At 40.3% G+C, this 16,417-nt stretch overlaps 1 protein-coding gene across 1 annotated transcript in view; it reads left to right on the top strand.

The window, feature by feature from the left end:
• Window positions 1–16,417, top strand: part of PDE6B (phosphodiesterase 6B) — an 87,820-nt gene that overhangs the window by 58,605 nt on the left and 12,798 nt on the right. The window contains exons 5-8 of the mRNA XM_044681800.1: window positions 4,880–4,989; window positions 5,690–5,777; window positions 6,757–6,857; window positions 7,301–7,408. Coding sequence (XP_044537735.1) covers window positions 4,880–4,989; window positions 5,690–5,777; window positions 6,757–6,857; window positions 7,301–7,408 — 407 coding nt within the window. The remainder of the gene's footprint in view (window positions 1–4,879; window positions 4,990–5,689; window positions 5,778–6,756; window positions 6,858–7,300; window positions 7,409–16,417) is intronic.

Raw genomic sequence — 16,417 nt, 5'->3', positions numbered from 1 at the left:
CTATTTTCCTCCTCCTCTCTCCCCATGCTCTCCTTTTCCATCCACCCCCAAAACATATTCACACACACACACACACACACACACACACACACACACACACACACACACACACACACACACACATCAGCAATGACAGTCTATGGGGGTTAGAGGCAAGAAAGTTGATTCTGATGGAAAACGGGATAAACTCCTCACCTGTAGTGACATGTAGGAGGTCCTTCAATGCTGTGTGGAGAGATACAAACTGAACCTGAGTGGCAGAGGTGGGTGGCCAGAGCAGAGCCCCATAGAGGTGCCGGGGCAGTGGAGGAGGCCAGTGGGGAAGGGCGTTCTTTCCCTTATCCAACCAAAAATTAAGAGAAATGAACCTAGACCGAGTAGACCAGAGCCCAAGCTCTAGAAGTCTTCATAAATTAACTGCCTTGAGTCCCTCTCTCGCTACATATATGAAAAGCCTTGAGTGGGTAATCCAGAGAGCCAGGGAGCACAATGTTGCTTCTGCTGCTGCAGCTACTAATCTAACCCACTAACCTAACCCCCTGCCATGAGTGACTTGTCTATTGCTCCTGCTGTGATACAGAGGCAGCAGGGGGAGACCAGTCCTCCCCTAAAGAAAAAAATGGTAGAGGGAGGAGTTAGTCATTTGGGAAATGGGGGCTGGGAATTTTCTTACTTTAATTTAACCCTGGGTTATTTATTTCATTTTTTTCCAATGCATTTTTCTTTTATCTTTTTTTCCAATTACATATAGAAACAATTTTTTAAAATTGTTTTTTTGACATTCTGCAATTCAGATTCTTTCTCTCCCTCCCTCTATCCTTGAGGAGGTAAATAGTCTATTATAGGTTATACCAGTGCTTTCATGCAATACATTTTTCCATATTCCTCATGCTGTGAAAGAAGACACATATCATATACATAATAAAAAAACTCATGAAAGAAATAAAATGAAAGATTTGATCTGCAATCAGACTCCAACAGTTGCTTCTTTGGCTATAGATAGAATTTTTTATCATGAGTTCATTATCTTGAGCCCTTGTTTTGCCGATAATAGTTTAGTCCTTCACAGTTAATCAGCAAATGATATTTTTGATACTTTATACACTATTCTCTTTGTTCTGCTCACTTCACTTTGCATTAGTTCATATAAGTCTTTCCAGGTTTTTCTGAACTCATCCTGTTCCTCCTTACTTATGACACAATAATATCCCATTATAACGTATACCAAAACTTTTTCAGCCATTCCCCAGTTAATGTCTCTGCTCCATTCAGTTTCCAGTTCTTTGCCACTATAAAAAAAAAGCTGTTAAAAATATTTTTGTGCAAGTAGGTCTTTTCCCCTTATCTCTGATCTCTTTGGGATACAGACTCAGTAGTGGTATTGCTACATCTGTTAAAGAAACTGCAACCTAAAGTAGGGGCAGCTGGGCTAGCTCAGTGGATTGAGAGCCAGGCCTAGAGACAAAAGGTCCTAGGTTCAAACCCAGCCTCAGACACTACCCAGGTGGGTGACCCTGAGCGACTGTGTGACCCATTGCCTACTGGTTGTGGCCCTATGCTCCAAGAATGGAGTCCCAGGATAAAAAAAAAAAAAGTGGTATTGCTGGGTCAAAGGGTATGCATAGTTTTATGGCCCTTTGAGCTTGGTTCCACATTGCTCTCAAGAAAGGTTTTATCAGTTCACAGTTCCACCAACAGTGTATTAATGTCCCAGTTTTCCCACATCCCCTCCAACATTTATCATTTTCCTTTTGGGTTATATTAGCTTGGTTATTTATTTTAAGTAAATGTCCTCTGGTTGTTCTGTTAAAAGGAAAATAAGTGGGGGCTCATGAACTATAGTTTTTTAGTAGATGCTAACAGAAAGCACACCATGAACCTGGGGGTTTTCAGAGGGCCTATGATTAAAACAGTGGCCAGGCTATGATTATTGGGGGATAATATATCTCCCAAGGTTCAGTTTCAAGTATGTTGGGGTTTTGTGTGATGTGTTCAAAAGAAAAGACTAAAGTGCTTATATATCTATTATGTTCTTACTCATATCAGGGACCTAGTTTACAAAGGAAAAAGCTCAGAGAGAGAGAGAGGGGTAAAATCATTTGCTCAAGGAAATGCAATGAATTAGTGACAGAGCTGAGGCAAGTACTTGGGTCTCAGCTCATACTGGACTCTACCTACGCAGTTCAGTTTTCTTTTCACTACTAGAAGAAATTATAGGATCATAGACTTAGATTTGCATCTTAAAGGCTAACTAGTCCTGTTCTTTCATTTTACAGATGACAAAGCTGAGACTTAGAGATGTTAAGTGACTTGCCCAAGATCAACATACAACAAAAAAAAAGAACCAGGTCCTCTGTCCAAACCAATGTTCAGCCTACTGCACAACTCTATCTCCCAGAAAAGGCTATTATAGGGTCTTACTTTCCATGTAGAACACTGCTAGGAAGCATGAGGCCAATGGAGAAACGAGTGATTTGGGGTCCTTGATCTTTGGTGACTATCATTTTAACTTTTTCGACAAAAATGGGAGGGGGGCATCTAGGTAACACAAAGGATAGAGACATGCTTAGAGTCAGGAGGATCTGGGTTCAAATATGGTCTCAGATACTCCCTAGCAGTAAGACCCTGGGCAAGTTATTTAACCCTGATTGCCTAGCCCTTGCCACTCTTCTGTCTTGGAATTTATACTTAGAATTTAGAAGGAAGGAAGGAAGGAAGGAAGGAAGGAAGGAAGGAAGGAAGGAAGGAAGGAAGGAATAGAGGGAGGGAGAAAAGGAGGGAGGGAGGAAGGAAGGAAGGAGGGAAAGAAGGAAGGAGGGAAGGGAAGGAAGAAGTGAGGAAGAAAACACTTAAATCAAAGATAAGTAAAGGAAATACAGTCTTTGCACTCAGGGAAATTATATTCTAATGAAAGAAGACAATACTTAAAAGGAAACTGAAAGGTAAGTGTGGGAGAGGGCAGGATAGAAGGTACCCAGCACAGGGGGCATGATTTTGAAGTCTGTAAGCCAGGAACTAGGCTGAGAGGGGAATGGAATGAAGGCTAGCCTGAGACCCTCCACGAAACAGAAGCCAGGAGGAATTCATTAGAACAAGGAAGTGGACTTTGTAGAGGGATTTTCCAGGCTGAGAAAGCCATAGGGATGGATAGATGTTCTCAGCTGAGGAGGCCTCAAGTATTGAGGGAAGTTCCAGAACCAGAAACCATAGTTTGAAAATCCAAGAGCCAACAACAAGGTTGAGAGAGGAATGAAGGAAAGGGCACTCTACTAACATCAAACATACTTTGATGTTCAGAATTACAGCAATCCATTGAAGCTTTGAAATAATTTAGCTTCAGTAAAGATGGAGGTGAACAACTTGAAGTCACAAAATATCTTAGGGAGACAAAACAATGGATTAAATTTTGTAAAAATGAGAGACAGCTAGGTGGCACAGTGGGTAGTGTCAGACCTGGAGTTGGGAGGACCTGGGCTCAAATCTGGCCTCAGGTCCTTCCTAGCTGGTGCCCTGGGCAAGCCACTTAACCCCATTTGCCTAGCCCTGACCCTTCTATCTTAGAATTGTTACTAAGACAGAAAGTAAGGTTTAAAAAATTGTTTTTATAATTTAACAAAGATAAAATGAAAAGCTTTTTTCAGGTTAGAAATAAATCAACTCCACATAAATACAAAATATAGAGTAAATGGAACTGGATGTAAATTTGGAAAAGATCTGATGTTTTTAGTGGACCAGAAGCTCAGTATGAGACACCAATAGAAGTTGCATGGCAGCCCAAAAGGCCAATTCAATCTTTGTCTACACTGAGATATGCATAGTATCCAAAACATGGTATTGTAGAGGGGCATGTAGAGGGTGATAGTCTCACTATCTTCTACCTTCCTCTAATCATGTGGTTAGAATATGGTGTTCACAAAGGGGTGTCACATTTTAGGAAAGAGTTATTGTCTGGAGCACTTCCAGAGAAGGATAAGCTAAAGGAATTATACAACATACCATTCGAATTTGATGAAGGAGCTGTGGATATTTAGCATGAAGAAGAACAAACCTAGGAGGACACGATGGTCATCTTCAAGCAGTTTAAAAGCTATCATGCAAAAGAGGGATTTGGCTTGTTGTGCTGGATTCCAAGAGGGGAGAACCATAAGTATTGGGTGGAAGGGACAGAGAGGCAGATTTGTTCCTTTGGTTCCAAGGAAAAACTTCCTAACAATTGGAGCTGTCCAAATGTGGATTGTGACCAACTTAGGAAGTGATGGGTTGACCCTAACTAGAAGACATCTCTAGGGAGGGTTGAAGCTGAGGGTGCAGGACACAAACACAGTTAACAAGTTAACATTCCAGGGAGGAAAGGACCAGGGAGGTTTTTTTTTGTCGTATAATAAATACCCTGCTTTGGGAAGAACTTCATGACCTCATAAAAGATATCAGCTGAGCAGAAGAAAATGACAGAGACCAAAAAGCCAAAAATTCACAAGAAACCTAGAAATGACTTTAAAAGACCTTACTGGGAGGGAAATGTGCTGAGCCAGTTTGTAATTCCAAGCTGGAATTCAGTAGAGAGATTGGGTATGAATATATAGATCTATGAGTCATTTCCATAGAGATGATGGTTGAACCCATGAGAGAAAGATGAAGTCACCATGAGAGAAAGTATAGAGAAAGACAAGAAAAGAACCCAGATCACAGCTTTGGGGAATACCTAATGTTAGGGGGAAGGATGTTAAATAGATGATAAACCAGCAAAAGAAACTGAGGAGAGGTCAGAGAGGAAGAGGGAAGCTGGAAGGCTGAGAGTAGTGTAATGGCATACAAAAAACAGAGAGATAGTGTTAAGAACTGCAGAGGGGCCAAATGGCAGGTCTCCCCTTCTTTGCAGACAGGCAAATTGAAGAGCTACTACACAGATCTGGAAGCTTTTGCTATGGTGACAGCTGGCCTGTGCCATGACATTGATCACAGGGGAACCAACAACCTCTACCAGATGAAGTAGGTGTTTTCCTTATTCTGTCAGAGTCTAGGGATGGAATGGAAGAGTGGGATGAATCTCTATTTCAATATATCACTATTAGGGGGCAGGAGGGAGAGAACATAGATTTTGGTTAATTGAAAAAATAAAATTTAATATGTTATTAGCACAACAAAAGACATCACTATTGACCAAAGTAAGGGTAGAATCACCATGTGCAACAACTCTGTTCCTTCAGAGTTGCACGATCTTGTAGATGAAAGTGGGTTTTAGGAGAATTTTGCTGTTTATGTCAATCTTGTAGAGAATTCCCTTCCTCACACCCTAGTCTTATTCTGAGATTCTGAAAATTAGAGAAATGAGGGAGGAGTGTTTAGCTGGATCAAGATCATTGGCACCCAAGGTGTGGGGAAGATTAAATGTGAACATAATAAGAAGGATTTAATCAGGTAGGAGTGGGAAACTCCTGCAGATTCCTTTACTCTGGGCCCCAAAGGACAGTGAGGTTGGCCCCAGATTTCCTCCCATAGGAGGAGAATATGAAGCATGAGCAGAAGGGAGATGACCTCTCTGAATCTATAGATGGGACTCCTAGAAAAGGGGGAAATAGGGCATCATCACTGATCAGACAGTACTTCAGATTCTTCTTCTTCCTAAGGCTATTGTCCACTGTGCTAATTATCATTTTAATTTTTTTTTAATGCAAACCTGTATGAACAGATCCCAGAATCCATTAGCAAAGCTTCATGGCTCATCAATTCTAGAGAGACACCATCTGGAGTTTGGGAAGTTCTTGCTTGCAGAAGAGGTCTGTAGTAATGCCCCATCAGTGGCAAGTTTGGGGTTTTCCGTAGCTGGTGCTAAGGAGGGGTTGGGCTGGTAGCTGTAGTTGTTTGGGGGGCAACCACTTCAAAACTTCAGCCCTTCATAACGACTTAAAACCTGGAAGAAACAACCTCACAATCCTTAATGTTCCCCCCACATGCTCCTGATCCAGAGAACTTCCCTATCCTACCCCATCATTTCTAACCATAACCCACCGCCACTCCAGAACACACACACACACACACACACACACACACACACACACACACACACACAGCCCTACATACATACACATATATAATAGCCTTAGAGCAATAAACAAGAAAATGAAGTTTTGGGGGGCAGAGGGATCCTAGTTGTGGGCTTTGGCATTAAAGAAATACAAAGAAAAAGTGGTTCCCAGGGCTTAAAAATGTAATAAAATAGAAGAAGAAGAAATCATTTTTATTAAAGAAAAGCCACAAGAGAAGGCAATTAAGTTAATTAAGTTCATTTTTAAAAATTCACCTATATTGAATTCATAAAAAGCCTCTGATTGGTCCTGAGCTAGGGAGGCAGAAGAAAAGAATCCTATCTCGGCTGGAAGCCTGGATGGGGTGATCTCAAGGGGAGGGGGTTGTTTCTCGATGCTTCTATTTAAATAATTTTGAGAACTTTTCATTGAGTTCAAATGGCAAGGGGAATTTTATTAAACCAATTTTTTTTGTTCACTGTTTCTTTGATCAAACCGTTTCCTAAATTGGGAAGATACATCGTCAGCTTCTTAGAGCCCAGAATCAAACTGTTTTCTGCACTGGGGTAGCACCATCTACTGGCTTCCAGACTAGATTTTTCTGTCTATGGTCTTCTCCCCATGAACTATGTTCTCAACCATTGTACATATATATATGATTTATTTTACTTGTGTGTGTGTATATATATATATATTTATTTGATCTTCCAATGTGGCATCTTTGCTTCAGAGCCTGAATATTTATCAGAACCTGAATCGTCGACAACATGAACATGTGATCCATCTGATGGACATCGCCATTATTGCCACGGATTTGGCCCTCTACTTCAAGTATGGCCAAGCCACAGTGTCCTGAGCATCTAGAGCACGGGCCCCTGGACAACAGGACAGGCTCCTTCCTTGCCCCCATAAGAATAGCTAGACCCCAGCTCTGTATAAAGGGATTGGCAGGGGGAGGTTCCAAGGAGGGGGATGATACCAGAGGAGGAAGATATGAAATTGCAGCCTCCCATACCAGGGGCTAGAGCTTTAAGGCTGGGTGTGGGCCAAAGTAGGAAGAGGGAGTAGAATGGTGTGGACTTGGGGTGGAATAATTTCCCAAGAAAATCCGTGAAGCATTGCTGACTGATTATGATATTGCTGTTTTGAGTCTTCATAAAGATGGAATAAAGTGTGATTTGGGGCAAGTAGGAGGATGTCCTGTAGCCTATCCATGGGGAGTCCTTGGTCCCTTGCCATATTATGTCTGATTCCTTCCTTCCTTATGCCCTAAGAAAAAGAACAATGTTTCAGAAGATTGTGGATGAATCCAAGGGGTATGATGACAAGAAAAGCTGGGTGGAATACCTTTCCCTGGAGACAACAAGGAAAGAGATTGTCATGTGAGTGATTCCTTTTAGGAGAAAGTTCCCTGATGCCATGAACAGGCATGGCATGACCGTGGAAAAGACATTTGTGAGAGAAAAAGAGAGAGAGACAGAGAGCTTGAAACAGAGAGACAGAGACAGACAGAGAGATCAATCATGGGGCCAACTAATTGGTTTAGATGGATCTGTTTCCCCACATAAAAAGTTATTAGGTCAGTAAATTAGTATTTGCTGCAGTCAGTGCCCACCCTGATTATTGCCCACACCTCTTAAATATCTATTCTGTCCTGTCCCCCAGTCTGCCCTAGTCATTATCCACTTGGGTCATCACTGTCCATTGCTATCTCCTCACTTATAGAATTGAAGAGTGGGAAGGGATTTGGAGGGCACAAAGGTCTGCCTCTTTAGAGTATCACTTCTATGTTGTCCCTAAACTTTGGTTCCTTTAAAGCGTTAAGCAGGAAAGTTGAAACCTGTGAGTTGAGCAAAAGATAGGACCAAATTGTCCTTTGATCCAGGGCCTAAAATTAAATAAGCCTGACTAGATAAAAGCTGAACTAAGACACTGGAGATACACTGTGTTGTTTTTCCCTTTTCTGGCTTTCTTGAAAGTTGTGGTTACTCTGTGATCCCTTTCTCATTCAAAAAGGGGAGGTGAGTTTTCTGGAATTAGCTGAGTCTATGATGATTAGGTTTATCTAAGATAGCCTGGGCTATAAGTCTGATACCTAAGTGTCCCATCAACTTTAAGGGGTGGTTTGAGAATACCATAGATCCCATTCCTCCTTCATCACTGGAAGACCTGGCATTGATTGTTTACAGTTTTGGGGAATTGCTTAAATGTTCTAGAAGGAATTATTGACTAGGGAGAGTTGTACAAATGTTGGTATGTTTGTGTCACTACAGCCACTATACTCACCCACATACCCTCCCCAGCCCCAGCCCTGGCCTGCAGCCCTGAGCCAGATATTGTATAGCTACTCCTTTTTGTGGGGCATCAAAACCACTAAAATTCAAAGCCAAATTCCAATGAGCATTTATGATCCTGACCTGGACCATAGTGGAAGAGTAGGCATGGGGACAGGAGGCTTTTAAGATGCCATTATCAACTGGGTAGTTAGAATGTTGTACCCCAGGACTACATTTCCCACAATTCCTTTCTCTTTTGTGAATATGCATCATTATGTTGTCTGTATATAGTTTCGGTTTTCTCCTCCCTCCTCTCTTTTTTTCCATGTGAGTAGCTTAGGTGAGCTCCCTCTAGTTTTAATAATAAACTTTATAAATATTATATATAAACTTTATAAATATTAAACTTGGAGATATTGGATATTAATTTTGAAATCTACATTTGGCGACCACGAAGAGACTTCTAGGGGATGTAGTTCAAAGTACAAAATCTCTAACTATACACAACTGAGGAATTTCCCTGATTTAAGAGGACAGTCTGGTATTGAGAAATGAGGGTATTTTTCCATGTGAGTTCTTAGAAATATTCGGCCCCCCCCTTGTTGAAAACCCAATGTATAGGCCATAATGTTAAAATTTTAATGGGGTCATCAATTGTTACTTGCCTATATCTTTGTATTTTGGCAGTTATAATCATATGTTCCTTTAAAAAACCTTACCTTCTGTCTTATAATCAATATTATGCATTGGTTCCAAGGCAGAAGGGTTAGCCAATGGGGGTTAAGTGACTTATCCAGGGTCATATGGCTAGGAAGTGCCTGCAGTCAGATTTAAACTCAGGACTTCCTATCTCTGGGCCTGGCTCTCAACCCACTGAGTGACCCAGGTGCCCCAACAATAATATATTTAATATTTAATAATATATTTCTACCTAAGCAATACTGTTTTGAGAGGAGGCAGTATTGATGAAGATATTTAGGAAAGAATTGAATGAAGATTTAAAAGATCTCTTATCAAGACTCTTGGTTCTTGTAACTGGTAAAAAGGAGGAAAGGGTGGCTTCAGGTGTGGGATCATGTTAAGGAACAATAAGGAAGCCAGGAAGCATCAGCCAGAGACAATTAGGAATAAGTAGAAGCCAACGTTACCTGGTCTGCAGGACCAAGTCATCATGGTCATGGTTTCAATTGTGGTGCCTCCACAATCACTGAGTTTGTCTGGGTAGACAAGAGCCTCACATGCAAGGATTTCCCACTAAATCCTCAGAAAATGCCACCAACTGGGCATGAAAGCAGGAATTTCTGGTCTAGATGGGGCAAATGATCAAGAAGTAGAAGAGTAGGAGGAGAGGAAGCAGCTCTTTTCTCACAATTGTTCTTTGGACTGATATGACTTGAGGCCCCCAACTAAGGCAAATGGGGAGAGCCCAAGAGCTGGTTGAAGCAAGGTCTTTGACTAACTGTATCTGCTATACCTGAGTTAGGACATAAGAATTGGTCCTTCAACATAGGGCCATACTTGAAAGTATGATCATAACATGAATCATGTAACCATGGAAAAATACTCTAAATTAATTAATTAAATAAAATTTTCAGGTAGGGAATTAATTAAATGAATAAGCAAGCAAGCAAACAAACAAACAAACAAACAAATGGATAAAGAAGGAGAAAATGTGATCACAGTAGAAGGTAACCCTCTAGGAGTGGGTCTGATGATATAACATGTTTAGGGGCAAAAAGCAGACATGGGTGACTCTGAGCAGTTAGGAGACATGTCTATAGCTGTGTGGATATATGAAATCAGGTGATATAACCCCAGTGTCAAATAGAAGTCAATCTCCTCCTAAGGGTTTCCCAAGCAAGAAATGTGTATACAGGCCCTGGAGGTGCCTAAGGCTTCTTTATCTATGGCTAATTCCCTCAAATGGAAGAGAGAAGTTTTTCCATTTACCCCAAAATAATCAGAGGCTGCCACACAGATAGAGGAATGTCATTGATGACAAATGACTGCAGTTGAGTGACTGAGGAAGGAGTTGATTTAGAAATCATAAACCTGTGACTGACCATAGGATGGATTGGAAGACAGAAACTAGAGACAGAGAGGTGAATTAAGAAGCTATCGATTAATTGTTGTAGTAGGTCAAGTGTGAGATAACAAGATCCTGGATGAAAGTTGTGATAGTGTGAAGGAAGATGCAGAAGTTAATTCAAGAGATGTTTCAAGATAAGAATGAATAAGTTCTTTGGTGATTCAACTGGATGTTAGGAATGAAGATAAAAGAAGAGACCACGATAATCAAGAGTCTGTAGCCTGATTATTTTTTTAAACCTTCCACTTATGTCTTAGTATCAGTTTTAAGATAAAAGAGTGGTATGGGCTAGGCATTTGGGGATTAAGTGACTTTCCCAGGGTCATACAGCTAGGAAGGATCTGAAGCCAGTGTTGAACCCAGGTCCTTCCCCTTAGCCTGATTATTTTATACAGTAGAGATATCAAAGTTGGGAATCAAAGATGATTCTGTGGGGGAAGATAAGCTTGAAGAACCCAGGTCAACTTGAGATATCAATGAGATGTTGAAGGGATATGCCTATAAAGTAGTTGACAATGTGAACTTAGAGCTTATGATACAGGAAGATGAAGGTAATGATGATAGCGATAACTTACCTTAATATAGCATTTCAAGGTTTGGAAAGTACTTTCTCCACAGCAACCCTTTACTTTAAACATGAGGAAGTGGACTCTAAGACATTATTTATGTCCATGATAATACAACCAGTAAGGGTTTGAGGCAGAATTTGAACACAAGTCTCCTGAATCCAGGGCTAGCTCACTTTCTCAACATCATGCTACATGTAAAGATAAACATTTTGATGATTTCTGCTAGAGGTGACAGCTGAAATTGTGGTGGTTGAACCACTTCCTAGAGGTATTGAGGAAGAATTCTTGCACCAAAATGGGTCAGGATTCTGTGATAACTTGGCTTATGATTTCCCTAAAGATCTTCCCCACAGATTCATTATGGGCTAACTCACTATTTAACGATTGACAGACTCAGTCTCTGTAGGGACATATCTGAGAAAATATCTTCCCAACTGCTAGCAGATGCATCTTTTTCTCTTCTAGTTGTTCCTCCAAAGGGAAGCAAGGCAGACCCCTTAACTCAGAGCCAAGGACTAGATAAAATCATCAACCATAAATGCTGCCCCCTTCCATTGATCTTAGCTGTTTTGGCTAGAGTCCAACAGGTGTGGATCTGTACTAATCTGGACCTGAGGGGGCCTATAACTTTCTTAGAACTAAAGTGAGGGGTGAATGGAAAGCAGTCTTTTGGTCACAGCTCATACACTATGAATGCTTGGCTATGACTTTGAATTGGCCAATATACCTGCCACCTTCCAGGATTGACGTGTCAGTGCATCTTTTAAATATTATGACCCTTAGACTACATTCTAATTTTCTTCCATTGAAAGAAAGAGCATCTGTCACAGGTTTGCATACTACATACCTTATTGCTCTATCATGGTTTATATTGGAAGCCAAGAAGTGCAGCATCCATTAGAATCAAGTAATCTTCCTAGAATTAATTTTCCTTCAGCTTGTGTTTGGACCAGAAGGGCTAGGAAGAGACCCAGGAAGTAGAGAGACCAAACAGGAACCAGGTTCTGACAAAGGGGTTAAGGTCTGGCAGTATTTATTCAAGACCATAAACTCATATTGCTAATTCATCTCCAATTATTCAGGACAAATGGATCCTGACATACTTTTTGAGAGAAGAAAAGTAGGTTCAAGAAAGAGAGACCTTCTGAAAATTGAAGAGAGTTTTCACAGCAGTAACCAATCCCCAGTTGTCTATTTTTTATAGAGAAAGATATCTTTTGATTTGTTACTAGAGCCAACATTACTTAAAACCTATTAGAAAGGGGAAACAGGTCAGAAGCTGAATGTGCACCTCCCAGTTATATATTATTCTTGCCAATTGATTTTGGCAGAGATGAATTACACCAGGATGTATTGGGAGTCCCAGCTGCCCTGGAGACATGGCAATGCTTTCTGGAAGGATCAAAGGACTCATCATAGGCTTAACAACCCAAAGAATTTAGTTTGCTTAAAAGTGGCCTGGATCTTCTCAGGTCATCATACGCCTTGGGAATTCTTATCTTGAACTATTTCTTTTTTGTTATATGACTCATATTCTCAGAATGAAAAATACCAGTGATAGGTTACTGTCTTGAAGTCTGGCACTTAAGAAGAAAGAGATCTGAGCAGAGCCATCATTTACCCCAGTAAATGTCACAGCAACAGTAAAGAAGCAGAAATGAATCCAAGAGCAGCTAGGTGGTAGAGTGGATAGAGCGCCAGGCCTAGAGTTGGGAGGACCTGGGTTCAAATTTGGTCTAAGACACTTCCTGGGTAAATCACTTACCAATAAAAAACAATAGTTCCATCTATAGTTCTTACATATTTCAAGCCATTTATCACAATTTTGTGACCAAATCCAATAATATCTGAACTTGAATTACCACTGTCCTGGAAAATCCACCTACCAATCTTTCATTTTGCATACCTTAAAACAATGTGTTCCCCTAAATCTCATTGGCAACACAAGAATAATCTGCCTTCATGCAGGTCGAGTTTAAAGACAAAATAGCAATCATAGAAGATCTTGGTCTGTCAACAGAAGTGAGTATAGTTGGATTTTTTGATCAACCCAATATTGCTTCCATTTTTCCCATCTATTGTCCTCTTCCAATACTTTTCAACTTGCTTTTCCTCTGGTTCACATATTTCTCATAAGAGTACTTCTCCTTAATATACAGAGTATCCCAAAAGTCTTAGTACAGTTTAAAGTTATTAGACTTTTTAAAAAATGAACCAACTTTTGGGATACCCATTTGAATGATACAATATTGCTGTGAAAAGTTGCTCCTTTTGAATAAGGTATTTCTTTCCAAAGTTAGATTCCAGTCATAAGTCACATCTGTTGTTCAGTCATTCAGCCATGCCTGACCATGAACCCATGGACCATAGCATACTATCTTCCACTATCTCCCAAAGTCTGTCCAAGCTCATGTTTTCTGCTTCCATGTCCATCTTCTATCATCTTCTTCTCCATCTGCCTTTAATCTTTCTGAACAAAAAGGTCTTTTCTAATAAGGACTGTCTTCTCATCATGTAGCCAGTGTTTTAAGCTGCAGTTTACATATTCAACCTTTCAGTGAATAGTCTGAATTCATTTCTTTAAGTATTGTCTGCTTTGATCTTCTTGCTGCCCAAGGGACTCTCAAAAGTCTTCTCCAGCACCATAATTTGAAAACATTGATTCTGTGCTGCTCAGTTTTCCTTATAGTCTAATGCTCGTAGCCATACATTGCTACTGAAAAAACCACAACTTTATCTATATAGACCTTTCTTGACAAGGTGATGTCTCTACTTTGTAGTATGCTGTCCAGATTAGTTTTCCTTCCAAAGAGCAAACAGCTTTTAGCTTCTTGGTTGCAGTCATCATCTGCAGTGATTTTTGAGCCCAAGATTATAAAATCTAACATTGTTTCCATTTTTTCTCCCCTCAATTTGTCAGGAAGTTATTGGACCAGTTGCCAAGATCTTAGTTTTTGTTAAACTTCAAGCCAACTTTTACACTTTCTTCTTTTACCTTCATCAATAAGCTTCTTATTAATTCTTCTTTACTCTCTCCCATTGGAATGGGATCATCTCCAGCCTGGCACAAATGATGCTAAAAAGATGATCCTTTCCTAATGTTTTCTGCCTTTGTCAGACCACACCTGTAATACTGTGTTCAGTTTGTACTTTAAGTGGTTTACAATTATTGTCTATTTGATCCTCACAACCACCTCAGGAAGTAGGTACTAATATTATCTCCATATTACAGATGAGGAAACTGAGGCAAACAGAGATTAAAGTGATTGCCCAGGATAACATAGCTGTTGAGTCTCTGAGGCTGAATTTGAATTCAGATTTTCTCAATTTCAGGCCTGGCACTCTAACCACTATGCCACCTATCTTCCTCTATAATACTGGAGCATCCATTGAAGTGGCCAGAGATATTTCATGTGAAGAAGGGAAGGGTTAAGAGGAATAGGAACACCATCTTTTCATATTTGAAGGGGAATTGGATATGGCCTAGACTACCATGTTAGAAACATATGTCACAAGGTAGAAAACTTCAGCTTGATGTGAGGGACAATTTCTGAGACCTCATAACTATCCAAAAGCAGGATGGACTATCTGAGGAGATTTATGTGAGTATCTTCCCCAACCCTGGAGGTCTTCAGGTGGAAACTGGATAATCTCTCCTCAAAGATATACTAGAGTCTAATATTTCTCCTCATGATGGCTCTTCAAGCACTTAGAGACAGCTATCATCCCTAACTCCCTCCTTCCCCCAGTCTTACATGCCCAGTTCCTTCAGCCAATCCTCATAGAACATGGGCTCAAGTCCCTTTATTGTCCTAGTTGTCCTCCTCTGGATATTCTTTAATTTAATAATAAATTCTTAAAATAGGGAGCCCCAAACGGAATGCAGTACTACAGATTACAGATACAATACTACAGATGAAGTTTGATGGGGGCAGAATCCAGTGGTCCTATCTCCTCCCTCTTCCTGGTAGTTATGCCTCTAACCACTGCATCCCACTTCTGACTATCTTCTTAGATTTATAACATGTTTAAACCTCTTGGATATTTTTCAGAACAATTGCTGTCTCACCATGCTTCTTCCATCTTAGACTTGTGAAGTTGGAGGGGGGAGGTTTTGCACCTCAGGATGAGGCTTTATTATTGTCTTTATTGAATTTTACCTTATTAGATTCAGCCCAATGCTCCAGCCTACCAAGATCCTTCTGGATTCTAACTCTGCCATTCTGTGTATTAGCTATCTATCAACAAAACTTTGTGTCATCTGAAACCCTGAAAACTGAGACTATGATTATTATTTCCCACCTCCCTTTTAGAGCCTCTTTAATTGAATTCTTCTTTCTATATCATACCTGCTCCTATTCATGTTGTCTGTAGCTTGGTAGAATAAATGAGGGCCAATTTTCCCCTCCCTCTGCATTTTAAAAATCTTCTTAATGTGAATTACCCTGGTCAGGCTCTTCCCTGTATCTCAGCACCCCCCATCATCTCTGGTCAGTGTCTCTGGTCAGTTGGCTTTATTCCTAATGGATGCCTTGCCTGCCAGTATCTTCCTTAGGCAGTATCTCCTTGTCAGGCTTCCACTAGTCTGATCCCTGAAAGATGCTCCTTTCATAGGGATTTCTCCATCTCTAGTGTTTCTGGGTGTCTCTCAAACATGAGCACACACAGACATGTCCAGGGACCTTGCATAGCTCTGCTCAAGGAGGACGGACAGTTTCACTTATAGAAGTTCTCTTACAATAAAGGAGCATGTGCAGATAATTAAATGGTGTTACTAACTTGGTTGATGTCATTTTCAAGATAAAATCAGGGACAACTCTGAGGGACTTATGAAAAAGAACATTATCCACATTCAGAGGAAGAACTGTGGGAGTAGAAACACAGAAGAAAAACAACTGCTTAAATACATGGGTTGATGCGGATATGACTGGGGATGTAGACTCCAAACGATCACCCTAATGCAAATATCAATAATATGGAAATAGGTCTTGATCAATAACACATGTAAAACCCAGTGGAATTGCACGTCAGCTACAGGGAGAGGCTGAAGGGGAGGGAAAGAACATGTAACCATGGAAAAATATTCTAAATTAATTAATTAAATAAAATGTTTAAATTTACCAAAAAAAAAAAAAAGGATAAAATCAGGGAGAACCCAAAACATCACAAGTATTAAAGGGGTCTTGAAAAGTGATGGTGATCACAAAGGTCTAGCATAGGTTTATTACACTAATGAGTGAGTTTCCTATGGTCATGCCACAATATACATATTTCCTATTGGGAGGCAGATTTATTAGACCGGTAGAGCAGGGGAATGTTATAAATAGAATTAATCTAGATATGTTGACATAGTTACTCAAGTTTTTCTTGTGGAAAAGACTGAATGACCAGATCTAATGAGTAAACATTAGCCATCAGCTTGGCAGGAGGTCTCTAGTGGAATGTTCTAGGAAACTG

This window comes from Gracilinanus agilis, chromosome 6, assembly GCF_016433145.1.
Source record: "Gracilinanus agilis isolate LMUSP501 chromosome 6, AgileGrace, whole genome shotgun sequence".
Classification (NCBI taxonomy): domain Eukaryota; kingdom Metazoa; phylum Chordata; class Mammalia; order Didelphimorphia; family Didelphidae; genus Gracilinanus; species Gracilinanus agilis.
Note: the sequence above shows the minus strand (reverse complement) of the source record. Positions and strands in the feature narration are given on the sequence as shown.